Source organism: Entelurus aequoreus, linkage group LG12 (assembly GCF_033978785.1).
Source record: "Entelurus aequoreus isolate RoL-2023_Sb linkage group LG12, RoL_Eaeq_v1.1, whole genome shotgun sequence".
Classification (NCBI taxonomy): domain Eukaryota; kingdom Metazoa; phylum Chordata; class Actinopteri; order Syngnathiformes; family Syngnathidae; genus Entelurus; species Entelurus aequoreus.
The window spans coordinates 35,548,516-35,575,987 of record NC_084742.1 but is presented as its reverse complement, the minus strand read 5'-3'; the positions used below and the strand labels follow the sequence as shown (position 1 = coordinate 35,575,987).

Here is a 27,472-nt window from a genome sequence, read left to right as displayed (position 1 = left end):
CACGATAGGGGGCGTTGTTGAGAAACATTTTAAACACGCCATACAAAAACAACAAAATAAATATTTTTTTTTATAAAAACAGAAACCGATGTTTACTACTTTTGTTCCTAATATTATTTTTTAAGTTTTCATTTATTTATATTTTTTGTGCATATTTAGAGGAGGGAAAGGGGAGGAGGAGGAGGAGGTGGACTTAATTGTGATAGATTGGTGTGCTCGCAGTGCGTACAGAGAGAGAGAGAGGACCAGAAGGGGAGAAATTGTCCATTGTTTTTATGTGTAAATCAAATATTGCAGGGAGTTAAAAGAGAGGCAATAGCATCATCATTACGTGCGTGGAGGAGGAAGGCGCGTTGTTTTGAGCGGATCATCATCATCTTTAACAGGACCGCCACTGCTAGCACTAGCATCATCATCCGGCCTGCTGAGACGCGAGGTCGGCGGCTGGAGTGTGCAACAGCAGCAGACTCACCATGGCGGTTAACCTCGACAAGGAGGCTTACTACCGGCGGATTAAGAGACTCTACAGCAACTGGAAGGTATAGAATGTCGAAGAGACGGCCGAGGTGGGGGACAACTAAAAGCTAACTAGCTAGCTAAATGGCTAGCATTCGCCAACTAGCCAGCTAGCTTAGCAACGCACAAACGCAGTTGATACGAAACAAACTGCGCCGTTTGTAAATACATCTTCAGCGAGCAGCTGTTGTACTAGGAGCTAGTTATTGACACGCCACGGTGTGGCTATGTTCTCACTCGAAACGTATTAAATCGATTTAGCGTAGTGCTAATGCTAAGGTGGCTAGTTGGACAGCGCCAGAAAGGAGGAAACATGTGCAAGATACCCACAAGAGCTCTGGCACGCATGCACAAACCTAAATGAGCACAAATGCAACCGAGAAAGACAGATAATTCCACCATACCATACAGCATTTTCCATCTGTTTCGGTATTCAATGCACACAAACATGCATTATACGGCTTTAAAATCAGTTTAAAGCTGTCTGCATGAATTGATTACTTGGACCCCGACTTAAACAAGTTGAATAACTTAATCGGGTGTTACCATTTAGTGGTCAATTGTACGGAATATGTACTGAACTGTGCAATCTACTAAAAAGTTTCAATCAATCAATGCAAGAGCATAGTTCATAGCAGTAGTCGTTCGTAGTATATACATACACACACACTCAATCTTCAATGCGCGTTTTCTTCATCAATTGTATGAACATCATTTGTATGAGTTGTATTGAGGGTTCTAGTGTTTCACAAGTGTCTCAAAGGGGCTGCACAAGCCACAACGACATCCTTGGCTCAGATCCCACATCAGGGCAAGGAAAAACTCAACCCAATGGGATACAATGAGAAACCTTGGAGGGGGCCGCAGATGTGGGGACCCCCCCGCCTGGGCGACCGGTGCAATGGACGTCGAGTGGATCTAGTTAATAGTGTGAGAGCCCAGTCTATAGTGGGGCCAGTAGAGGATCATCTTGAGTGGAGACAGGTCAGCAGCGCAGAAACGTCCCCAACTGATGAACAGATGTCACCCTGGGTGCTGACTTTGAACAGCTAGCGCTCATCTGTGGTCACCTAATCAGTGCCCCCCTCTCCACGAAGGAATAGAAAAGAGATGGCAGATCAACTGGTCTAAAAGAGGGGTCTATTTAAAGCAGGGGTCTCAAACTCAATTTGCCTGGGGGCCACTGGATGCAGAGTCTGGGTGAGGCTGGGCCGCAAGAAAAGATTTCTTAAAAAAATTATTTTTAAATGTCTATTTTTATTTTCAACACAAAATAAATGAACAAAATGAGAATTAAGTAAATAAATCAGTCATAAGTAATAACAAGAGAGGGGAAGTCTAGCACCACCCACTACACTCGGACCTTGCGGGGAGAATGAGCACGTTCGGTGGAAGGCTCAGACTCCCAAAATGCAACACGGAACGACACAGGAGGTCCTTCATACCGACAGCCATCAGACTGTATAATGCATATGTTCCTTGACTGCACTTAAATGTAGAGTATATGTAGAATATATTTATATTATATATATATATTATATTATTTATTGTTATTCTTGTCTATTGTGAGCGAACTGTGGTGCTGAATTTCCCCCAGGGATCAATAAAGTACTTTCTATTCTATTCTAACAATAATTATTCGATTTCTCCAGTCAGCAACAATGTATACACATACACATAATGTGCAACCCGGTTCACTCTCTCATCTCCCTGGTATTTTGCATACTCCTCAGCATGTCTGTGGAGTTTACAGCGAGAGAGAGCGAGGGAGGGAGGGAGGGAGGAAGAGCGTCTCGTGGAAAAGCAGCAAAATGTTTCTCTGCTTGCATCACGCAAGTGACGTCAATGTTCGGCCTTTGAGAGCCATATACCACACCATGATTGGTAGATTCCTTGTAGCCCGGAAGAGTTAGGGCTACAAGGAATTCTGGGTATTTGTTCTGTTGTGTTTATGTTGTGTTACGTGTGGATGTTCTCCCAAAATGTGTTTGTCATTCTTGTTTGGTGTGGGTTCACATTGTGGCGCATATTTGTAACATTGATAAAGTTTTTTTATACGGCTACCCTCAGTGTAACGTGTGGCTGTTGAGTAAGTATGCATTGCAGTCGCTTACGTGTGTCCGTGGAAGCCGCATACAACATGTGACTGTGCAGGCGCATTACTTGTACGGAGAAACAGTGGACGTTAAACCTCGTGCCCTCAATATTGTTGTCTTCAGAAATGTTGAAGGGTGAAAATCGGGAGGGTTGGCAAGAATGCTTCAGCTCCGCACACAACGCTGTCAAGCGGCATTCATATAAAACTCACAGGCCGCACTAACATTAAACGTTCATAATGAGGTGCGGGCCGCACAATAACGTCTCGCGGGCAGCAATTGGCCCGCGGGCCGCATGTTTGAGACCCCTGATTTAAAGGCTAGAGTATACAAATGAGTTTTAGGATGGGACTTAAATGGATATTTTAGCGCCTCTAATTAGTCTAACATGTATGTTTTTGGGATGTGGAAGTACCTGAAAGAACATACACACAAGCACGGGGAGGGGAGATCATGCAAACTCCACACTGAATCCGGAGTAATAATCGGGGTCCTACACACCGAACAGGACGACACAAAAAGCCTAAAACGTCAATGTAAAGTCGGGGTGATCCAAATATAGATAAAATCGACACCTAGAGTGGTATCATATCAGTATGTAAACGCCACTAAAGTGATTAGATCAGGGGTGTCAAACTCATTTTAGATCGGGGGCCACTTGGAGAAAAATCTATTCCAGAGTGGGCCGGACTGGTAAAATCACGGCACGATAACTTAGAAATAAAGACAATTTCATATTGTTTTTCTTTGTTTAAAAATAAAACAAGCCCATTCTAAAAATGTACAAATCATATTGTTTGTTTTTTGTTTACACTTACATGTTGCTGTTAATAGTATTCTATCTTTTTTTGTCGTTATTGATACTTTCTGAATAAATTATGTGACGATGTTCATTAGTCAACTCATTGGTGTTCATTTTCAATCTATCAAGATAAAAAAATTATATCAAAATCGAAATTACAGTATGTTATTTATCTAGTTTGCTAATTTTCCTCGACTGGTGCACTAATATGTGTTTTTTTTTTTTTTTTTTTACATATGAAGCATCATCTACAACAGGGGTCCCCAAACTTTTTGACTCCGGGGCCGCATTGGGGTAAAACAATTTGGCTGGGGGCTGCGCTATATATATATATATATATATATATATATATATATATATATATATATATATATATATATACGTATATGTATATACATATATGTATGTATATATTAGGGATGTCCCGATCCAGGTTTTTGCACTTCCGATCCGATACGATATTGTTTTTGCACTTCCGATCCGATACCGATACTGGCCTATCCGAGCATGTATTAAAGTTTAAAGTTATTTAGCCTACATAGTTGTCAGAATCATGTTGAAAAGGGTTTTAGTACTCTTGATAACAACTAGCCAGCTGAATTAGGGGAGTTTGAATAATACACAATGGTTGGTAACAAGAAACTGACGTGTTTATTCAAGGATAAACACAAAATAGACAAAATTATACATGACAAACAGAAATGGCATCATTGAACTAGGGCTGGGCGATATGGCCTTTTTTTAATATTGCGATATTTTAAGGCCATATTGCGATACACGATATATATCTCGATATTTTGCCTTAGCCTTGAATGAACACTTGATGCATATAATTACAGCAGAATGATGATTCTATGTGTTTTGATTGATTGAGACTTTTATTAGTAGGTTGCACAGTGAAGTACATATTCCGTACAATTGACCACTAAATGGTAACACCCGAATAAGTTTTTCAACTTGTTTAAGGCGGGGTCCACTTAAATTGATTCATGATACAGATATATACTATCATCATAATACAGTCATCACACAAGATAATCACATTGAATTATTTACATTATTTATAATCCGGGGTGTGGAGGGGGGCGCCGGATGTAAGTGTCAAAAAGACAGCCAAAAGAGTTTGATATGAGAATAAATCTAAAGTTAAAATATAGGGTAGAAATGCACCCATTTGCAGGAAATGTAGTCTTGATTTTCAAAATTTTATTTCAAGGCTTGCATGTCTACATTAAAACATTCTTCTTCATACTGCATTAATATATGCTACTTTTAAACTTTCATGCAGAGAAGGAAATCACAACTAAAAAAATCACTTATTTTTTCATACGGTGTTGATGTGGACATTTTTGCCTCTGCATTTTGATGGTGTGGGCGTGTGGCACCGAATGGAGATAAGCGTCTCGACAGACGTTACAATATTTGAACAATGATGACGAAAACTGTTTTCTCTGTCGTGTCCGTGTGTCGAAAATTTTTATGCGCTTATTTTTTTATTTGATTTTGTGCGTGGCATATAATTGCTATGCGCAGAGGACGCTTGAGCAGTGCGCAATTGCACAGACGCGCACCTTAGAGGGAACGTTGCTCGCACGGTTGCGCTAGCATCACAGCTAACGTTAGCCATGCTGCTACCTCTCTGCTCGGGGAGGGCGTCACATACTGTCACGTATGTGACGTGTGTAAGGTGCGCTTGCTGTCTGTGAGAGGGAGACACAGAAAAGAGTGAGAAGCGCCTGTCGTGTAATGCCAGCAGCTAAAAGCAACTGTGTGAGAATCCACAGACCTGTGGATGTGTTGAATGTGTGCTGGAAAATGCGGAACGGAAATTAGGGAGCAGCAGAAAAGTGGAATGTATTATTTAAATCGGTGCGTTGGAAAACACAGACCGGCGTTTTTTTTTTAAACTGGATCTGGATCGGCATTTTCCCATGCCTTGCCGATACGCATTTTTTGGCAAATATCGGCGGCCGATGTGATCCAAATATCGGATCGGGACATCCCTAATGTATGTATGTGTGTGTGTGTGTGTGTATGTATGTGTGTGTGTGTGTATTCATACATATATATTCCTCGCACACTAATTGACTTAAAGAGCGCACTTGCTGCATGTCACGTTATCGATGGTAAAATGCATTTTTTTTACTTGGGACTTCCCGCGGGCCGGATTTTAGACGCTGGGGGGCCGTATCCGGCCCGCGAGCCGAAGTTTGGGGACCCCTGATCTACAAAGCTACAAAGAATTGCTGTTGCGACATCTAGTGGACAAATTTAGAACAGCAGTTTCTTCCATTCAAAAATTTCAGCTCATTTTTATACTTGGCAAACTCATCCCACGGGCCAAATAAAACCGGATCAGGCCCGCGGGCCGCACGTTTGACACACCTGGATTAGATCGATCTTTTTCTTGTTCTCATTACAAAATAATTTTTGGGGTTAATGCTTACACACTCAGGCTCCCAAATGATTTATCTGGGAGCCAATAGTACATTTTGCTTTTGTTTAGTTATTGTGTACTATTCACTTTAATTTGCTCAAAATATTGTAAGTAGCATTTAATACCATACATTTAATTGTCAATCTGATTTACAACAATTTAAATTTCATGAAACAAGATTTATAAAAATGTGTATAATGTTTACTTTAACTACTTGCTAGCATTTTCAGTTCCATAATCTATAGTCTATATGGGACCGGGATCCAAGGCCAAAAATGCTGATCGGGAAATCCCTAGTGCTAGCCACTTGGCCATCAATCGTAATGTGTACGTCTTTATAAGCATATATTATACAATCGCTTTATGTCCACTCCCAGAAAGGAGAGGATGATTTTGGAAAAGTCGACGCTATTGTGGTCTCTGTGGGCGTGGATGAGGAAATCGTCTACGCTAAATCCACAGCCATACAGGTAAGAGATTTCTCCTCTATGTTAATAATCAGGAAGCTGAATGTTAAAGGCACCTTGCGTCTTCAGACTTGGCTCTTTGGCTACGAGCTGACGGACACCATCATGGTCTTTTGCGACGCCAAGATCCTCTTCCTGGCCAGCAAGAAGAAGGTGGACTTCCTTAAACAGGTGGCCGTCACCAAGGGCAACGAGAATGCCAACGGGGTACCGCCCATCACGTTGCTCACCAGGGAGAAGGTGAGCTTGCCTGCCCGTCGTATTGTTTGTTGGTGCTCGTTAACCCTTGACCCCCGTTTTGTAATTAAGTTACACGTGTGACCCTTTGTCGGACTGTCTGATTGTGGCGGTCCGATGATCAGTGTCAGAGCTTGGTCTGCATTGCCGGCAGTAAGTCGGACCTGTTCCCAGTGAGGGTTGGATTCCGCCAGGGCTGCCCTTTGTCACCAATTCTGTTCATAACTTTTATGGACAGAATTTCTAGGCACAGTCAAGTGTTGAGGGGATCCAGTTTGGTAGCTGCAGGATTAGGCCTCTGCTTTTTGCAGATGATGTGGTCCCGATGGCTTCATCTGGCCAGGATCTTCAGCTCTCAATGGATCGGTTCGCAGCCAAGTGTGAAGCGACTGGGATAAGAATCAGCACCTCCATGCAGAGTCCATGGTTTTCGCCCGGAAAAGGGTGGGTTGCTATCTTGGGGTTGGGAAAGAGATCTTACCCCATATGGAGGAGTTCAAGTACCTCAGAGTCTTGTTCACAAATGAGGGAAGAGTGGATTGTGGGATTAACAGGCGGATTGGTGCGGCATCTTCAGTAATGCGGATGCTGTATCGATCCGTTGTGGTGAAGAAGGAGCTGAGCCGGAAGGCAAAGCTCTCAATTTACCGGTCAATCTACGTTCCATCCTCACCTGTGGTCATGAGCTTTGGGTTAATACCGAAAGGACAAGATCACGGGTACAAGCGGCCGAAATGAGTTTCCTCCGATGAGTGAGTCTCTCCTTTAGAGAGAGGGTGAGAAGCTCGGTCATCCGGGAGGAGCTCAAAGTAAAGCCGCTGCTCCTCCACATCGAGAGGAGCCAGATGAGGTGGTTCGGGCATCTGGTGTGGATGCCACCCGAACGCCTCCCTAGGGAGATGTTTAGGGCACGTCCGTCTGGTAGGAGGCCACAGGGAAGACCCAGGACACGCTAGGAAGACTGTGTCTCCCTGCTGACCTGGGTATGCCTCGGGATCCCCCGGGAGGAGCTTGAAGAAGTGGCTGGGGAGAGGGAATTCTGGGCTTCTCTGCTTAGGCTGCTGCCCCAGCAACCCGACCTCGGATAAGCGGAAGAAGATGGATGGATGGATGGATGGAAACTCAAATTATTTTATTTTAATTAAAAAAAAATTGACACTTTTTATAAAACATTCAATACATTTTTGTATTTTAAATTGTTCATTTTACTTTTTATATTGTTAATTTTTATTGGAGATTATAATTTTATTGCTTCATACACAATGGTCGGAATATAAAAATAATAATGACAGAAAGCAAAATCTGGCCAAGTTTTATACAATTTGCTTTAGAACCGAACAGTTTTTATATTGAGAATTAAGAAAGTCAAACAAGAATAATGTTAATGGTGTTTATTCCAGAACGAGAGCAACAAGCCTAACTTTGACAAGATGCTGGATGCCATCAAAGGCAGCCTTAAAGGCAAGACAGTCGGCATCTTCAGCAAGGACAAGTTCCCCGGCGACTACATGAAGAGCTGGAACGACACGCTTACGACTGAGGGGCTACAAAAGGCAAGAAGAGCTTCAAAGCTGATAATGATGTTAGCTGAGAGACAGAGTGTGTTTGTGTGTGACATCACTTCTTCTTCTACCCCTTGGAAGGTGGACATCAGTGCTGTGGTGGCGTACACCATGGCGGTGAAGGAGGACGGCGAGCTCAACCTGATGAAGAAGGCGGCAGCCATCACCAGCGAGGTTTACTCAAAGTTCTTTAAGGAGCGCGTCATGGAGATAGTCGATGCGGATGAGGTGAGGATATTGAGGTCATTGTGGACAAAGGAACACTTTTTTTTCTCTCTCTTGCTCACTTGTGTTTTTCTGCCAACAGAAAGTGCGCCACAGCAAACTGGCCGAGTCTGTCGAAAAGGCAATCGAGGAGAAGAAGTACTTGGGCGGCGTGGACCCGACCACGGTGGAGATGTGTTACCCTCCAATTATCCAGAGCGGAGGAAACTATAGCCTCAAATTCAGTGTTGTCAGGTGATCAATAACAAGTGATTTATTTTCCTTTTTTTGGTTGTAAACCAAGGACGTTAGCATTTAATATGTGTGAGAATTAGGGATGGTAATTGAAAAATGGTTCTTGTTCAGAATTTGCTCCGTCTTGTTCAGAATTTGCTCCAAGTGTATCAATTCCTTGGAATTGCTTGCCAATTTTTAAAACGATTCCCAAATTTTGGCCACATTTGACAAGAAAAGATTGCAACAGCGCTACTTGTAATAATTGCAAGGTTGCTATTTCATCAAAAACAGGACATACAAGCAAAATGCTGATACGTTTGAAGACACAGCATGCAATAACTATAAATTAATGTTGTGTTTTTTAACCGCACCGATCTCATCCAGCATCAGTAACGTTAGCACGTCATCTGCCGTAAACACAGCATGTACTAACACAGCCTACCAAGGGAGCGCCATTTGCCTTTATTGTCAAAGCTGCATGCTATTACCTCTTAAATTGAAATGAATGCCTTCTCATTTAGATGAGCAAGACGAGAGACCAATTCTGGCTGGCTGTACTAGCTCCAGTTCAGGTTTCAAACTTATGTGTGCTTGTCTTGGATAATGAATGTTTGGCAAAATTCCCCAAAAAAGTGCAGTTCCCCCTTAAGACCTTTGTAAGGTCACTTTTGTTAATTCTAAACTAAACAAGATGAATGATCCCCTAAATAAAGGGGACCACAAAATAGAATGCTTTATTGACCTTGTATTAAATACTTCATGATTTATGGTTGCAACTCTTGGTCTGTGCTTTAAGACATCTACACTATTTAGTCAATACTAAAAATAATACTATAACAATACTATTGCTAAGAAATACAAAGAAAAGACATGTAGCAGGTAAAACCCACGTTGTTCAGGATAAAAAACACAAATTGTAGGAATTTGGTACAAAATTCACTTGTAGGGCTGCACGATTTTGAGAAAAAACAGAGTTTTTTTTCTCTGAAATTGCGATTCGATTTGCGATTTTTATATTTTATACATATAAATGCATAGAACTGCGCAAATAAGTGAAGGAAGACTTTTAGACTGTCAATCAAAATATTATTGTCTCAACGTGCCACAGAGAACAATATGCAATAATCTACTTTCAAAAATATTTGGCTTTATGCAGACAGACTCAGCTTTTGTCTACATCATGCTCTTAAAGTGAATAAATAACCGCTAAAAACTATACCGTGATCATACTATATGTCAATAATAATATACACTTATTTGTCATTACTGTGGAATGTTTTACTATTGTACTGTAATTGGAAGGTAAATAATTTAGTTGTCCTAAATAAACAAAAAATAATCTCTCAAAAAAATTACCTTAAATATTTAACATCTTAAAGTGCATTTTTTTCCCCAGTTGAAAACACTAGGTCGTGTTGTTTGCATCATGGCATTGTTGCTTGCTTGTCCATGTGGAAGGAATCATATTGCCCATCCGCTTTGAATTTTGCCTTTGTACGGTAATCATATTTTTTCCACCTCATTTTTGTTACTTTTACTAGCGATTTGTGAGTAGCAAGGCTCTCTGTCTGTGTGCCTGTCTGTGTTGGCTAGCTCTCCACCCACCGTGTCTGAAATTGTGAATGACTGTAAAGAGGGCTCCCTACGTTCAGTTAATGCTACAGTTAAAACATGCTCAGAGACATCTTTCTCCCTGTTTTGAAGAGAGACTTTTGATTGCCAAAAATGTCTGTCACTCGAATGCGTGAAGGCGTAGAAAAAACCCGTTTTAGTTATCGCACCAATTAAAACCTGTGTTGGTTCGAAGTCAATGAATTGTGCAGCCCTATTCACTAGCATTAAATTACGTTACCTGAGCGGTTTTGACTTCGCTAATACGCTAATAATTGGCAAGTTGCCAATCAGGTCTATTTGGTGTCTACGTATCTTTTTGGGCGCAACTGGGGAGCTAGTTCGCTACATTCTTGTCTGTCGGTCTTTAAACTCCTTGTTCAGGTGTGGATGCTTGTCTTTTAAATGTTTTACCTATGTTTGAAGTATTGCCACCTTTTGGCGAGGCATGTTTTAAGCACCGCTTGCAGGGCGGTGCTTCACTGTTTATAGCTTCACCTTTATCATTAGTTTTGAATTGAAAATACCTCCATATTGCACTTTGCGCACCCTCTTTATAACTATGTATAATTGCCGCTTATGCAATTCGCCCTCCTCTATCTCCTGTGTGTGTGTGTGTGTGTGTGTGTGTGTGTGTGTGTGTGTGTGTGTGTGTGTGTGTGTGTGTGTGTGTGTGTGTGTGTGTGTGTGTGTGTGTGTGTGTGTGTGTGTGTGTGTGTGTGTGTGTGTGTGTGTGTGAAAAGTACCGGTATCAGTATTTTTCAAAGGTAGTATTGAACTTTGTTTTTGTTTTTTTTAAATTCATTAGTACTCCTGTAATTTCTTAGTACTGATATACCTTACAACCCAAATATCCTCGGCAGCCAATATTAATTGGTTAAAATCTGGTAGGTGAAATCTCATTTGATCAAGTTCAATTACGTTACAATTAGTGATTTTTTTTCCCCCCCAATTTCCTCCAGCGACAAGAACCACATACACTTCGGCGCCATCACCTGTGCCATGGGCATCCGCTACAAGTCGTACTGCTCCAACCTTGTTCGCACGCTCATGGTGGACCCGCCACAGGAGATGCAGGACAACTACAACTTCCTACTGCAGCTGGAGGAGGAGCTGCTCAAAGAGCTCAAGCATGGTGTGTTCAAAAGCGCGGTCTGTTTTATATTTTGGTTTGTGAAAGCTATGTTCATGCATTTCCTCGCCACCAGGTGTGAAAATCTGCGACGCTTACAATGCCGTGCTGGAGTACATGAAGAAGGAGAAACCTGATCTCATTGCCAAGCTGACCAAAAATCTTGGGTTGGTTCTCGTAAATAAATACATACGCTAGGGTTGCATGATTAATTGACATCGAATTGGCATTGAGGTTTTAATTAGTGCGGGTACCAAACGGCAATACATTTTTTTTCCTCTGCCGTCACCGGCATTTGAGTGACAGACATGTTCGCCAATCCGAATTGTTGAGCCTTGCGTCCTTTGTCTTCTGTGTGCTGCAGTGGAGGCAGCACACACAACAAACAATGGTTGTACCTTGAAAAAAGTTTTGATGGTGACCAAGTCTGAGCCGATAGTCAATAAGTCAATCAATTGACTGATAAATAAAAATTTAAGTTGAAATGCTTAGCCGGCATCGATAAATTATGTCTGTTTCTTCATCTCTCGCTTCAAACAGGGAGAAATAGGTCTCACTCACTGTATCGCTCTCAGCACCTGAGCGTGTTTCTTTAACAGTAGAATTAACTGAACGCAGTAAGCCGTCTTTGCAGTCATTTATAATTTGGATTTGGTGGGCGGAGAGCAGGACTTCTCGCTCACATACAATACACAGGATTCAGGCCAGCCTATCCGCGACTTGGTAGTAGGAAGTTCCGCAAAGTTTAGGATGGAAAAATTAGGATGGAAAAAATATGATTACAAAGCCAAATGTCCTTTTGTAGAAATATTTCATCTTCAAATTTAATAGACATTATTAGCCCATCAACATGGACGAACGAGCTAGAATGCCGCGATTGGCACAAAAAAAAAGAAGACGTCAGACCTAGTTTTTCCAACTTGGAAAAACAAATGCACTTTAAGTTTTTCAATATTTATTATTACATTTTTGCTTACAAAAATCAGAATCCATTTTATTTATTTATTTTACAATTAAGGATAACTAAAAGTTACTTGCCTTCCAATTACAGTACCATGGTAAACAATTTCACATTAATGAGAAATAAAAGTTTATATCCTTTTAAAAGGTTACTTGCATTAGTTTTAAATATTATGATTACTTTACGTTATGATCGCTCTATAGTTTTTATCGGTTATTTCTTCAGTTTAAGAGCATGAGCTAGACAAAAACTGTCTGCTAAAAGCCCAATATTTTTGAAAGTAAATTATTGCTTACTGTTCTAATGTGTGGCACTTTAAGACACGTTTTATGCATTTATCTGTTTAAAACATAAAAATCCCAAATTCTTTCTTCTCTTTCTTTCTTTTTGTTAGTTTATTTCGAACATGAACATACTTACAGTATATAATACATCACACAAATTGAAAAGCAATCGCAATTTTGGAGAGAAAAATCGCAATTAGGTTTTTTTCTCAATAGTGCAGCCCTCGCACTTTACGCTGAAAGACACTGGCCTCACATGTGGATTTGCAGGTTCGTCATGGGAATCGAGTTCCGAGAAGGTTCCTTGGTGCTCAACTCAAAGAATCAGTACAAGCTGAAGAAAGGTAACCATGACTTCTTGTGTAAACCTCATGCTGGGCGTTTGTTTTTTTGTAAAATATAATTGGACACCTTACCTCAAGACAATAATGGGCGCCGTGTAGGTTGTGGTGAAATTTCTTTCGGAGACATTGTAGTACGCGTGTATTAGGAATCCTTAAATTTTCCACTATTGGAAATTAGTCCAATAGTGCGTCCAATAGTCCAATAGTCAATGATTTATGGACAATTAGTTGCTATGTCCCGATAGTGCCCCTGCAAACACGCTTTGATTGATGGCTGCTGTGTTTTTCACACGTGTACTTGTGACTACCCTGTACCAAATTTTGGGATTCAACTACAAACCCCGTTTCCATATGAGTTGGGAAATTGTGATAGATGTAAATATAAACGGAATACAATGATTTGCAAATCATTTTCAACCCATATTCAGTTGAATATGCTACAAAGACAACATATTTGTTGTTGAAACTGATAAACTTTTTTTTTTGTGCAAATAATCATTTACTTTAGAATTTGATGCCAGCAACACGCGACAAAGAAGTTGGGAAAGGTGGCAATAAATACTGATAAAGTTGAGGAATGCTCATCAAACACTTATTTGGAACATCCCACAGGTGTGCAGGCTAATTGGGAACAGGTGGGTGTCATGATTGGGTATAAAAATAGCTTCCCAAAAAATGCTCAGTCTTTCACAAGAATGATGGGGCGAAGTACACCCCTTTGTCCACAACTGCGTGAGCAAATAGTTAAACAGTTTAAGAACAACGTTTCTCAAAGTGCAATTGCAAGAAATTTAGGGATTTCAACATCTACAGTCCATAATATCATGAAAAGGTTCAGAGAATCTGGAGAAATCACTCCACGTAAGCGGCATGGCTGGAAACCAACATTGAATGACCGTGACCTTCGATCCCTCAGACGGCACTGTATCAAAAACCGACATCAATCTCTAAAGGATATCACCACATGGGCTCAGGAACACTTCAGAAAACCACTGTCGCTAAATACAGTTCGTCACTACATCTGTAAGTGCAAGTTAAAGCTCTACTATGCAAAGCGAAAGCCATTTATCAACATCTAGAAACGCCGCCGGCTTCTCTGGGCCTGAGATCATCTAAGATGGACTGATGCAAAGTGGAAAAGTGTTCTGTGGTCTGACGAGTCCACATTTCAAATTGTTTTTGGAAATATTCGACATTGTGTCATCGGGACCAAAGGGGAAGCGAACCATCCAGACTGTTATCGACGCAAAGTTCAAAAGCCAGCATCTGTGATGGTATGGGGGTGCATTAGTGCCCAAGGCATGGGTAACTTACACATCTGTGAAGGCACCATTAATGCTGAAAGGTACATACAGGTTTTGGAACAACATATGCTGCCATCTAAGCGCCGTCTTTTTAATGGACGCCCTTTCTTATTTCAGCAAGACAATGCCAAGCCACATTCAGCACGTGTTACAATAGCGTGGCTTTGTAAAAAAAAAAGAGTGCGGGTACTTTCCTGGCCCGCCTGCTGTCCAGACCTGTCTCCCATCGAAAATGTGTGGCGCATTATGAAGCGTAGAATACGACAGCGGCGACCCCGGACTGTTGAACGACTGAAGCTCTACATAAAACAAGAATGGGAAAGAATTCCACTTTCAAAGCTTCAACAATTAGTTTCCTCAGTTCCCAATCGTTTGAGTGTTGTCAAAAGGAAAGGCCATGTAACACAGTTGTGAACATGCCCTTTCCCAACTACTTAGGCACGTGTTGCAGCCATGAAATTCTAAGTTAATTATTATTTGCAAAAAAAAATAAAGTTTATGAGTTTGAACATCAAATATCTTGTCTTTTTAGTGCATTCAATTGAATGGTGGGATGGATTATCTTGGCAAAGAACATACATTTGAGAGGAATAGGTCACCTTACTCACACTGGTGAATGAATGATAGGTGGTGGTCGGAGGGGCCGTAGGCGCAAACTGGCAGCCTCGCTTCCGTCAGTCTACCCCAGGGCAGCTGTGGCTACAAATATAGCTTACCACCACCAGGTGTGAATGCATGATGGCTTCCCACTTCTCTGTGAGCGCTTTGAGTATCTAATAATAGGGGGGCGGCGTGGCGAAGTTGATAGAGTGGCCGAGCCAGCAATCGGAGGGTTGCTGGTTACTGGGGTTCAATCCCCACCTTCTACCATCTTAGTCACGGCCGTTGTGTCCTTGGGCAAGACACTTCACCCTTGCCCCTGATGGCTGCTGGTTAGCGCCTTGCATGGCAGCTCCCGCCATCAGTGTGTGAATGGGTGAATGTGGAAATACTGTCAAAGCGCTTTGAGTACCTTGAAGGTAGAAAAGCGCTATACAAGTATAACCCATTTATCATTTAATTTATCATAAAAGCGCAATATAAAATCTAATCCATTATTATTATAATATGGGTTGAAAAGGATTTTCAAATCATTGTATTCCGTTTATATTTACATCTAACACAATTTCCCAACTCATACGGAAACGGGGTTTGTAAATATTCTGTAAAATTGGCGGGTGCTTTGTAGCATCGAGCTTTTTGATGCAGTTTCATTCCATCCAATTTATAAGGTTTCAACAACGCCGCCACCATGTGATGCATTTGTCAGAAAACTAATAGCGCAGCCAGCACAGTTAGGTGAATGTTTTAACTTTTCAACCTTTTTTATGTGCAGCATTTTAAAGAAAAAAAGTTGGGTTACGCAAACCAATCGTGTGTGCGTGTGTGTGGCAGGCATGGTGCTCAGTATCAGCTTAGGCCTGGCCGACCTCACCAACAAGGATGCCAAAAAAGAAGAACAGAAGAAGTACGCCTTGTTTGTCGGCGACACTGTGCAGATCAACGAGGTGATCTATTCTCAATTTGCAATGAGCACAAGCTCGGCACCGTTTGGTCTGTAAAAATTAAACGTTTGTGCGGCAGGAAGAGGCAGCCGTAGTTCTCACACCGGTCAAGAAGAAGATCAAAAACGTGGGCATCTTCTTAAAGGTAGGCATTCTTGTCTTATCGCATGCCCTTCGTATGTCCCTTTGTGACTGCCAACTTTGAATATGTCCTCTTTCTCTCTTAGAATGACGATGAGGACGATGACGAGGAGGACGGGAATGATGCGGAAGAGCTGTTGGGAAAAGGCGCTCGCAGTGCAGCTCTCCTTGCCGATAGAACCCGGGTGAGTTGTTGTGTGCGTGTTAGTGTGTGTGCGCGCATGTAGGAACGTTCACTTGACGTGCACAGGCGAGCTGCTGACTAAGATTGTTTTTTGGTCTCTATTAGCTACTTGGGAAGGTAAGTAGTTGGCACTGATGAGCGCAAGCCTCTTCTTTTGTGCCTTGTGTGGATGTTGTTTTTGTAGCCGCATGAGTGTTGTTGGTCATTGCGCATGCATGACACTGGCTCAAGTGTCTGTCGTCCACTCAGAATGAGATGACTGCTGAAGAGAAGCGTCGGGCCCACCAAAAGGAGCTGGCCAACAGTTTGAACGAGGAGGCCAAGCGGCGTCTGACCGAACAGAAAGGCGAGCAGCAGATACAGAAGTGAGTGTTTTTTAAATGTATTTGTTATTTTACCATGAAAAAATCCCATGGAGATTAAAACCTCTTTTTCAAGGGAGTCCTGGCGAAGAGGCAACAAAGTTACATGTAAAATTACATTCACATTACACATTAAAATGACAGGATGGACATCAAGTAAAACAGTTACATATAACTGAGGCTCCTTCAAATGCTCTCAGCTTGGATTTAAACGCATTCCGGGATAAACATTCAGTCAGTTTCCAGTCTCTTTGTTGCATGTTCCAAGCACAAGGAGCTGCATAGACAAAAGCTTTTTTCCCCAGCTCAGTGCGAGCAAAAGGGACAACAGCTGATCGTTGATCTCAGTGCATAAGAGTTCGTACTTGTCTGTCAAATCAATGCACAAATGTAATCGGGCAATAGTCCCAGAAGAGCCTTGTAAATAAAAGTGTACCGATGACACTGTCTCCTAGTGGACAGAGAAGGCCATCCCACCCGAGAGTACAAGTCACAGTGGTGTGTCACGGCTCTAAAAACACAGTCGATCATCTGAAGACAGGAATGAGTAGCATTCATATAAAAAAAGACCATAATCTAGCACAGATAAAAATGTGGTAGACAAAGGCGCTTTTTTACACCAAAAGAGAAATATCTCTTATTACGGAAAAAAAAAACAATTTAAGTTTTAGTTTCTTCACCAGTTGATCAATAAAAGGTTTAAAAGTGAGAGAGTCATCAATTAAAACCCCAATGTATTTATATTCATTCACCACTTCTATGACATTCTCTTCAAGAGTGGACACTACCGGGGGAGTTTAAGGCACCTTCCTATGTTTGGAAAACAGCATGAGTTTTGTCTTGTCAGGATTGAGAACCAGTTTTAAGTCAAAAAGTGAATTCTGCACAGCCACAAAAGCTTTGTGCGGGGAATTAACAGCCTGTTCGACAGATGATCTAGAGCAGGCCTGGGCAATTATTTTGACTCAGGGGCCATATTTAGAGAAAATAATGTGTCTGGGGGCTGGTATATCTATTTTTAGGAACACTAATACAAAACCTAACAAGAATGTCTGATTAAATGCTAAAAACGTTATGACAGACCGCCTTAAAAAACAGAATGGAATGTTACTTTTTTTATACTGAATGATACACCCAGAATGTACATGAAAATAAAGAATGTGGGGTTTACAATATTAACTATGGACGATAAAACACTGAATATTGACAACATATGAACGTCACACCCCCTCTCGATCGACATATTTCACAATCAAGCGAAACGCAACAAAAATGCAACGAACACCGCGAAATATGAACGCGAAGGGTAAAAAACTCCCACCTACAATCTGATATATCTGATACATCAATAAGCTTTAGAACTTTGATGTAAAAATCTCCTTCCCTCCCTGACACCCACATTTCAGGCTGGCCGCTCTGGAAACACTCTGTGGAAACGCTCCCCACCCACACTGCTTGGTACCTCGTCTGAGCTGCCGTGACTTAGATTACCATAGTAACTAATTAGATGACCATAGGAACTAATTAGATTACCATAGTAACTAGTATATCATGCAAAAGCGCAGATGTCAACCATTGAAATACTTTGTATAGTTCAAGACTTACGGTCATTAGAAAACATCCCTGCACATCATAATGGCAGCTACAGTTGAAAGATCTAAAAACGTTATTTGGGAATGTCCGGCGGGCCAGATTGAAAAGCTTAACGGGCCGCATGTGGCCCCCGGGCCTTAATTTGCCCAGGTCTGATCTAGAGCAATAAAAAAATGTATCGTCAGCATAAAAATGCATATTAACATCAGAGAAATGTTGTTCAAGATCATTGATGTATAAGATAAATAAGAGGGGCCCCAATACAGATCCCTGAGGCACCCCTTCGTGAACAGTGACACATGCTGAACAAAGGCCCTTGTAATTAATATACTGGGTCCTGTTTTTTAAATGATTTGAAAGCCAAGCGACCGTATGTTCTGACAGTCCAATGAGAAAAAGCCTGCGTTTTAAAATAGCGTGATCTACAGTGTCAAACGCTTTGGAGAGATCAATAAAAAGTGAGGCCCAGTACTGTTTTTTTTTTATTCAAGCGCTACAATGTCATTTACCACCTTCATTGGAGCAGTCATAGTGCTGTGCTGTATCCTGAGGCCTGATTGATAATACCAAATAATTGTATTTGAATAGAGGAACTCTTTCAACTGATCACAAACGAGAGATTCCAGAATTTTTGATAAGAAACATAAATTAGATATTAGCCTATAATTAGAAATAACTGATCACCTCCATTTTTCCCAGATTTCCAAACTGATGGAATGTCTTTTTTTTTAGCTGACAGATTAAAAATAATTGAAAGTGGCTCTGCTCTAAAATCAGCAGCCAGCTTTAAAAAAATAAGGCTCAATCAAGTCAGGTCCGGGGGACTTTCTGCACCACTACATCAAAACTACTGTCCTGGTTTTTACCACCATTCTTCTTCTTCCTTCTTAGGGCCAGAAAATCCAATGTGTCCTACAAAAACATGTCTCAGATGCCGAGAGAGAAGGACATCAGAGAAATGAAAATTTTCATCGACAAGAAATACGAGACCGTTGTCATGCCGGTCTTTGGCATTGCCACGCCGTTTCACATCGCCACAATCAAGGTACAGACCATCTTGCAACCATCGTGGATTTGACTCCACCAAACTTTTTCTTTCTCTTGGCTTGTAGAACATCAGCATGTCTGTCGAAGGAGACTACACGTACCTCAGGATCAACTTCTACGTCCCTGGCAGCTCCCTCGGCCGACATGAGGGAAACATCTTCCCCAACCCGGACGCTACATTTGTCAAGGAAATGTACGTACAAACAATGCTCTAATTTTGGCTGGGGCCTTTCTTTACCTAAACCACAAAAAAGACAGGGTGGTAATTGGAGACCTGCTGTTCTTTACAAAAATGTATACATAACACGTGCAAATGTTTACTTATTAACAATAATATGATTCGAAAAAACATTTGTCTGCAATTTGTTAATTTGAATGATTGGGTGGCACAATCGAAAACAACAGTCAGCTGGAAGTTGCCTCATCTGAAGAACCTCAACTAACCTTTATGGCTGAGCAAAAATGTTTGCAGAGGTCTTAAAATATTGATTATTAAAGAGCTTCTTTGAAGTCATATGGACATCATGTTTTGCAACCTGTTAAAGTATGAAAATGTAATGTTATCATAAAACTCGTTAATCTTTTTAAAAGTGACATGCCTAAACTTTTTAACAAAAGCTAATACTGGTGTTTAAATTGCAATTAGCTGCAAAAGCGTGCAGATATGCATGCGTGTGCGTACGTGTGTGTGTGTGTGTGTGTGTGTGTGTGTGTGTGTGTGTGTGTGTGTGTGTGTGTGTGTGTGTGTGTGTGTGTGTGTGTGTGTGTGTGTGTGTGTGTGTGTGTGTGTGTGTGTGTGTGTGTATTGTCTCGTGAGCTGAGCGTATCGTCTAACCCCCAACATTTATATAAAAAGGGGGTTGCCTAGAGTCTCAGCTGTGAATGCTAATATTTTTTGACCCGATGTTCTGTCAAATCAAACTGCTTTGTCAAAAACAGCTACCAGTTGCTATTCCTGTTTAAACAACGGTAATGAAAACCAGGACCCCCTTGAAAATGAGATGCTGCATCTCAAGGGTGTATCCTGAATAAATTGAATTGAATTGAAAACGAAAATGTAGGCTACCGTTATTTGCGTCAATGTGAACTTCCTCAGGCCGTAATTGCCTACACGCTTTGCTTACTGTTTGTGAATATACAATGTGAACTTTCTCATTCTGTCTACATGCTTACTGGTCAGAAATTTTTTTTAAATTAATATAATTTAGAAGGTTTACTTACGGATGGATGGAGGGATACTTACTTGAAGTGTGAGTGACAGTCTGCTCTAAGTAGTTGATTTAGATTTTTAATTTGTTTTGAGGAAAACCTTAGCATTAATACACGTGTACGCATGCTCAGTAGTGTTGGGTTGCTTTTTTGACAAAGCAGTTCAATTCGTTAGAACACCGGCACTACTTGGAGACCCCACTAGTTATTAGCCTGCGTGTGTGATGTTAATTGAAGTATTTAGGATATTTATGATATTTAAGTATTTTTTTATGCCTGCTTTTAGTAGTAGAGGCCAGACAATACTAAAGATAAAATAGTTCCCCGTGACTTTAGCATTTTTATTTCTCCATTGTGAAGTAAGATAAAGCCAACCTGAGATGGCACTTTTGCATCTTAACTACTTTGGCATGGTGTAATGGCACCATCTTGTGGTAGCAGCCAAGTAGTGCAAATCCAGGATGATAAAATTACCGTAACTAAACACATTGACAAGTGATGCTTTCTTCCCGTTTTGTCAGCACATATCGGGCGTCAAACCTGAAGGCGCCTGGCGACACATCTGTGCCGTCCACCAATCTGCAGAACGCTTTCCGCATCATCAAGGAGGTGCAGAAGCGCTACAAGACACGGGAGGCGGAGGAAAAGGAGAAGGAAGGCATAGTAAAACAGGACTCGCTGGTCATCAACCTGAATCGTAGCAACCCCAAGCTCAAAGACCTCTACATCCGGCCCAACATTGCACAGAAGAGGATGCAGGGCTCGCTGGAGGCCCACACAAACGGTAAAAGGCCGTACGTTCACTGAGGCCGCCATCACCGCCTCTGCTTTTGCTTGATTTGCTTTCCACTCATATCCCTGGGCAGGTTTCCGTTTCACGTCAGTCCGCGGCGACAAAGTGGACATCCTTTATAACAACATCAAGCACGCTGTCTTCCAGCCGTGTGACGGCGAGATGATCATCGTCCTGCACTTCCACCTCAAGGTAGGGATGTGCTGATCGATCGGCCGTGATGTCATTGGAAAAAATATATTTATATGCCGCTCACAAACGATGATCTCCTCTGACTCGAGATGTATTTATTTTTAGTCCCCTGGCTGACAAGCTAGAAATTAATTGTGTATCTCTATATGTTGGAACCTATTTAGAGTGTGGAGATACTCCCCTAAGTTAATAATTATCACCTCCATTACGGAGAATAAACTGCATTTTGTAATGTCTTAAGTGTCAAGTATTAGGACATGTTGCACACAAAGAACAAGCATGAGAAGGCATGCTTATAGCTAAGTTAATCGCTAAATACCAAGAAATAAGTGCTTAGTATAGTTGAAGTATAGAACCTTGTTACAGCAGAAAATAGGCAGATATTAACAGGAAATTAACAATTAGATTAAAGGCCTACTGAAACCCACTACTACCGACCACGCAGTCTGATAGTTTATATATCAATGATGAAATCTTAACATTGCAACACATGCCAATACGGCTGGGTTAACTTATAAAGTGCAATTTTAAATTTCCCGCTAAACTTCCGGTTGAAAACGCCTTTGGATGATGACGTATGCGCGTGACGTAGCCAATGAAACAGGAGTATCGGTGGCCCATTGAAGCCAATACAAAAAGCTCTGTTTTTATTTCATAATTCCACAGTATTCTGGACATCTGTGTTGGTGAATCTTTTGCAATTTGTTTAATGAACAATGGAGATTGCAAAGAAGCAAGTTGTAGGTGGGATCGGTGTATTAGCGGCTGGCTGTAGCAACACAACAAGGAGGACTTACTTGGATAGCAGACGCACTAGCCGATGCTAGCCGCCAACCGCATCTGTGATCGGGTGAAGTCCTTCGTCGCGCCGTCGATCGCTGGAACGCAGGTGTGCGCGGGTGTTGATGAGCAGATGAGGGCTGGCTGGCGTAGGTGGAGCGCTAATGTTTTTATCATAGCTCTGTGAGGTCCGGTTGCTAAGTTAGCTTCAGCGTCGTTAGCAACAGCATTGTTAAGCTTTGCCAGGCTGAGAATTATTAACTGTGTAGTTACATGTACATGGTTTAATATTATTGTTGATCTTCTGTCTATCCTTCCAGTCAGGGATTTATTTATTTTGTTTCTATCTGCATTTGAGCCAGATGCTATCACGTTAGCTCAGTAGCTAAAGAGCTTCGCCGATGTATTGTCGTGGAGATAAAAGTCACTGTGAATGTCCATTTCGCGTTCTCGACTCTCATTTTCAAGAGGATATAGTATCCGAGGTGGTTTAAAATACAAATCCGTGATCCACAATAGAAAAAGGAGAGAGTGTGGAATCCAATGAGCCAGCTTGTACCTAAGTTACGGTCAGAGCGAAAAATGATATGTCTTTCACTGCATTCTAGTCTGTCACTCTAACATTCCTCATCCACGAATCTTTCATCCTCGCTCAAATTAATGGGGTAATCGTCGCTTTCTCGGTCCGAATCGCTCTAGCTGCGTTGAAAACAATAGGAAAAAATGAGGAGGTGAACAACTGACTACGTCACGCTACTTCCGGTAGGGGCAAGGCTTTTTTTATCAGAGACCAAAAGTTGCGAACTTTATCGTCGTTGTTCTATACCAGGGGTCGGCAACCCGCGGCTCTAGAGCCGCATGCGGCTCTTTAGCGCCGCCCTAGTGGCTCTCTGGAGCTTTTTCAGAAATGTATGAAAAATGGAAAAAGATGAGGGGAAAAATATATATTTTTTGTTTTAATATGGTTTCTGTAGGAGGACAAACATGACACAAATCTCCCTAATTGTTATAAAGCACACTGTTTATATTAAACATGCTTCACCGATTCAAGTATTTGGCGATTGCCGTTTTGTCCTACTAATTTTGGCGGTCTTTGAACTCACCGTAGTTTGTTTACATGTAGAACTTTCTCCGACTTTCTAGGACGTGTTTTACGCCACTTCTTTTTCTGTCTCAATTTGTCCACCAAACTTTTAACGTTGTGCATGAATGCACAAAGGTGAGTTTTGTTGATGTTATTGACTTGTGTGGAGTGCTAATCAGACATATTTGGTCACTGCTTGACTGCAAGCTAATCGATGCTAACATGCTATTTAGGCTAGCTATATGTACATATTGCATCATTATGCCTCATTTGTAGGTATATTTGAGGTCATTTAGTTTCCTTTAAGTCATCTTAATTCAATTTATATCTCATGACTAGGGATGATACTCGAAACCGGTTTTCCCGGTTGTTTGATAAGAAATGAACCGAGTCCTCGGACTCTAATCCCTTTTTGAGAACCGGTACCCGTTATCGAGACCACTATAGTAAATAAAAAGAGTTGGTTCTTTATTCGAATCCCTCGGAACGAATCCCGTCCCGACCAGAAATGCTCCGTGTGACATCACAAGAAATGGCGTCACGTAGCTCAGTCATTAGGCGCAAATAGGGAAAGCAGGAAAAAATGGACGGGAAAAAGCGCTCCACGGTGTAATAAAGTTCAAAACAAAAAGGTATAATCCAATGAATAACTTTACTGAGAAATTTGAGCAGGGTAAAAATACACGGACACTTTTACGACCCACCTGAAACATAACAACCAGGCTAGCAACGCACCTCCTTTACGGCAGCTGTCGCAACGTTCTTAAAGCAACCGCAGCACATACATATATGCCATCTCCCTTTTTTAACTTTTGTTTTTCTTTACTTGTAAACAAAACAAAATCACACTGTATATGTGTTGTCTGTCTAATTATAAATCATGCAGACGAGGCGTGTTGGCTGAGTTCTTGACGTTTGCTTTCACAGCGTGCTCATAATAACCTCATTCAACGCACCTCCTTTACGGCAGCTGTCGCAACGTTCTTAAAGCAACCGCAGCACATACATATATGCCATCTCCCTTTTTTAACTTTTGTTTTTCTTTACTTGTAAACAAAACAAAATCACACTGTATATGTGTTGTCTGTCTAATTATAAATCATGCAGACGAGGCGTGTTGGCTGAGTTCTTGACGTTTGCTTTCACAGCGTGCTCATAATAACCTCATTCTTAGCTGCCGGGTGACGATATGCAACACTTTTCGGGGCTACCGCGCATGCTCGTCACTCCCGTTGCATGCTGGGTAGTGTAGTTGTTATATGCCCTAGCTCATAACATCTTTCCCCCTATATAAAGAAATAATGTTAACTCAATAAAGTGTATTTATTTTTTTAGCTTTAACTTTTCATTTTTTAGCATTGTAACCACATTTGCAAACAACTTTTCTCTTCATAGAATTTTCTTTCAATAAAGAAATAAAGTGCAAAAATGTCAAAGCATCATAACAAACAGTTATGTCAAATAGCAGCAGAATTGCACTTTTTGGAGAGCTGTATTATTTTCAGTTTTGTGCCCAAGGGACTGATTTTATTTAACACTATATTATTATTTATACACCTTTAGTGATCACAGAGACAGGTTGTTTTTGTGTTACTGTATATATTTGTTTTTCTGAAAAATCACACTTAATATACTTTGGGTAACAACAGTTAATATTTATTTATTTTATTTTATTTTTTTAGGGGGGTAAAAGTCAATATTTATTTATTTATTAGATTAAATTGTTTTCTTATATAATAAAAGTGAGCTTTTGTTAAACCAAATATTGTGTGTTTTTTTCCATATACAACAACCTATCTGGACTCGATAAGAGAATCGATAAGGAATCGGTTCGATAAGAGGATTCGATAATAGGCTCGAACTCGATAATTTCTTATCAAACATCATCCCTACTCATGACACACTATCTGTATGTAATATGGCATTTAATTTTTTGCGGCTCCAGACAGATTTGTTTTTGTATTTTTGGTCCAATATGGCTCTTTCAACATTTTGGGTTGCCGACCCCTGTTCTATACTAAATCCTTTCAGCAAAAATATGGCAATATCGCGAAATGATCAAGTACGACACACAGAATGGATCTGCTATCCCCGTTTAAATAAAAACAAATTCATTTCAGTAGGCCTTTAATGAAAGTCAAGAGAGAGGATACAATCACAGCTGTTGGTGTGTCAGCATTGTCACAGCCAGAGGTACACAACGTGTAAGAAGACGGATTGATTCATAAATTGGTGGTGTCGACACCAAGGGTAATATTAATATATGATCGATACCAGAATGATTTGATTGATATTTTTGTTTTCTCAAAATATTTTTGTTGTTGTTTTGTTAGTTTACAAATTCAGAGAATCTGTCCCTAGACACAGGAGGACTTTGAGGAGGAAAAAAAGGACTGAATGTGTAGTATAGTAATTTTTGATTTTATTGCGTACTATTGACTTTATTTGCTCAAGCTATTGTATGTATCAAAAGAGAATAAGGAACTACCGGTAGTTTAAATATTGTGCTCATACTGTTAAACTATCAATAGCACTCATGATAAATGAATGAAAACATTTACAGTTAATAAATTTGAACGGTATTGATAATGGCCGATCTCACTCATTGATGATTGGAATCAGAACATCCCTACGTCAGGTTTCTGTCAAATGCCCCAGGCAAACCTGCCAATCATCTACTTATTACTGCAAAGCTGGATTCTAGTGGATGCTTTGCTCCCTCTTGTAGAACGCCATCATGTTTGGCAAGCGGCGCCACACGGACGTGCAGTTCTACACGGAGGTGGGAGAGATCACCACGGACCTGGGCAAGCACCAGCACATGCACGACCGCGACGACCTCTACGCCGAGCAGATGGAGCGCGAGATGCGGCACAAGCTCAAGTCGGCCTTCAAGAACTTCATTGAGAAGGTGGAGACGCTCACAAGGGAAGAACTAGAGTTTGAAGTTCCCTTCAGGGACCTGGGGTAAGTCCCACCCTTTGGACTTTGTCCACATGAGCAAGACCTCTAATTGGGAATGTGTTTGCAGCTTCCAGGGCGCCCCCTACAGGAGCACCTGCCTGCTGCAGCCCACTTCCAGCTCCCTCGTCAACGTCACAGAATGGCCGCCCTTCGTGGTGACTCTGGACGAGGTGGAGCTGGTCCACTTTGAGCGCGTCCAGTTCCACCTGAAAAACTTTGACGTGGTAATCGTCTATAAGGACTACAACAAGAAGGTCACCATGATAAACGCCGTGCCTGTCAACTCTCTGGACCCCATCAAGGAGTGGCTCAAGTAAGCTGGCCATCATGTAGAGGACGCCCACAAAAAAACTGGACGCTCTTTTTTTTCATTCACGTTTGTCTCTTTCTGGCAGCTCGTGTGACATCAAGTACACCGAGGGCGTGCAGTCTCTCAACTGGACCAAGATCATGAAGACCATCGTCGACGACCCTGAGGGCTTCTTCGAGCAAGGAGGATGGTCTTTCCTGGACCCAGAGAGCGAGGTTCGTCCCTCGCTCACCGACCACAACCTTGTCAGACGTTTGACATTTTACGGCCGCATTTGTCTCGTTCGTGCGGCAGGGGAGCGGCGCCGAGCAAGATTCCGAGTCTGAGATGGAGGATGAGACATTTAACCCCTCCGGGGACGATGAGGAATTTGAGGAGGAGGAGGACAGCGATGAAGACTACAGCTCAGAGTCTGAGAATTCAAGTAAGTCTCCGCACCGTCTCTTCTTGAGCGCTGGGGAAGTGGCTTGCTGAGCAATAAAGTTGTGTACAGACTACAGCGCGTCGATGGGCAGCGAGGAGGAGAGCGGCAAGGACTGGGACGAGCTGGAGGAGGAGGCTCGGAAAGGTGGGTACAGCCCGTTTCTGGTCTGCTGTGAGCGAAGAATGACATGTAAAGTGTTGTTTGTTTTGTCTAGCTGACAAGGAGAGTCAGTACGAGGACGTAGACGCGTCTAACAACAACAAGAAGAGGAAGATCCGCCCATCGGCACCAGCCCCTAGCAAAAAGAAGAGGCGAGCCTAAACTGCCAATCCTCGAACCGCCATCCCTCCTACTTATCACCCTCACTTTGCCCCGATCGGCTCTTTGGACTCAAACATGCACGCTCAGATACACGAGCTGTGTGTGTGTGTGTGTGTGGGTGTGTGTGTGTGTGTGTGTGTGTGTGTGTGTGTGTGTGTGTGTGTAGACATAGAAGCCATTGTTTGTGTTGGTAAACACGTCATCGTGGTGACGTACCAGCATTTTCCCTTCATTCCTTGTCTTTCTGCATTGTGTGCGTGCGTGTGTATGCGTGCAATGTGTTTTTTGCTAATATTTCTTTTAGCTAGTAAAATACTTGACAGGTATTTT

General features: G+C 41.7%; 1 protein-coding gene across 1 annotated transcript; it reads left to right on the top strand.

Moving 5' to 3' along the window:
* Positions 1 to 183: 183 nt before the first annotated feature.
* supt16h (SPT16 homolog, facilitates chromatin remodeling subunit) lies at positions 184 to 27,367 on the top strand. The gene is made up of 23 exons (XM_062065849.1): positions 184 to 539; positions 6,229 to 6,321; positions 6,388 to 6,558; positions 7,956 to 8,108; positions 8,199 to 8,345; positions 8,425 to 8,576; positions 11,132 to 11,304; positions 11,378 to 11,468; positions 12,817 to 12,890; positions 15,629 to 15,741; positions 15,818 to 15,883; positions 15,966 to 16,064; positions 16,313 to 16,428; positions 18,910 to 19,063; positions 19,131 to 19,258; positions 20,796 to 21,058; positions 21,141 to 21,259; positions 25,852 to 26,090; positions 26,155 to 26,400; positions 26,483 to 26,612; positions 26,692 to 26,821; positions 26,891 to 26,965; positions 27,036 to 27,367. The coding sequence occupies exons 1-23, from the start codon at positions 474 to 476 to the stop codon at positions 27,140 to 27,142; spliced, it is 3,105 nt and encodes a 1,034-aa protein (XP_061921833.1). The 5' UTR covers positions 184 to 473; the 3' UTR covers positions 27,143 to 27,367.
* Positions 27,368 to 27,472: the final 105 nt, after the last annotated feature.

Bases quoted from the DNA above. Each gene is read 5' to 3' on its own strand.
- supt16h (XM_062065849.1), top strand. From the start codon at position 474: ATGGCGGTTAACCTCGACAAGGAGGCTTACTACCGGCGGATTAAGAGA. The intron at 8,577-11,131 runs GTGATCAATAAC...AATTTCCTCCAG, and splicing joins CTCAAATTCAGTGTTGTCAG to CGACAAGAACCACATACACT. The intron at 11,305-11,377 runs GTGTGTTCAAAA...CCTCGCCACCAG, and splicing joins GCTCAAAGAGCTCAAGCATG to GTGTGAAAATCTGCGACGCT.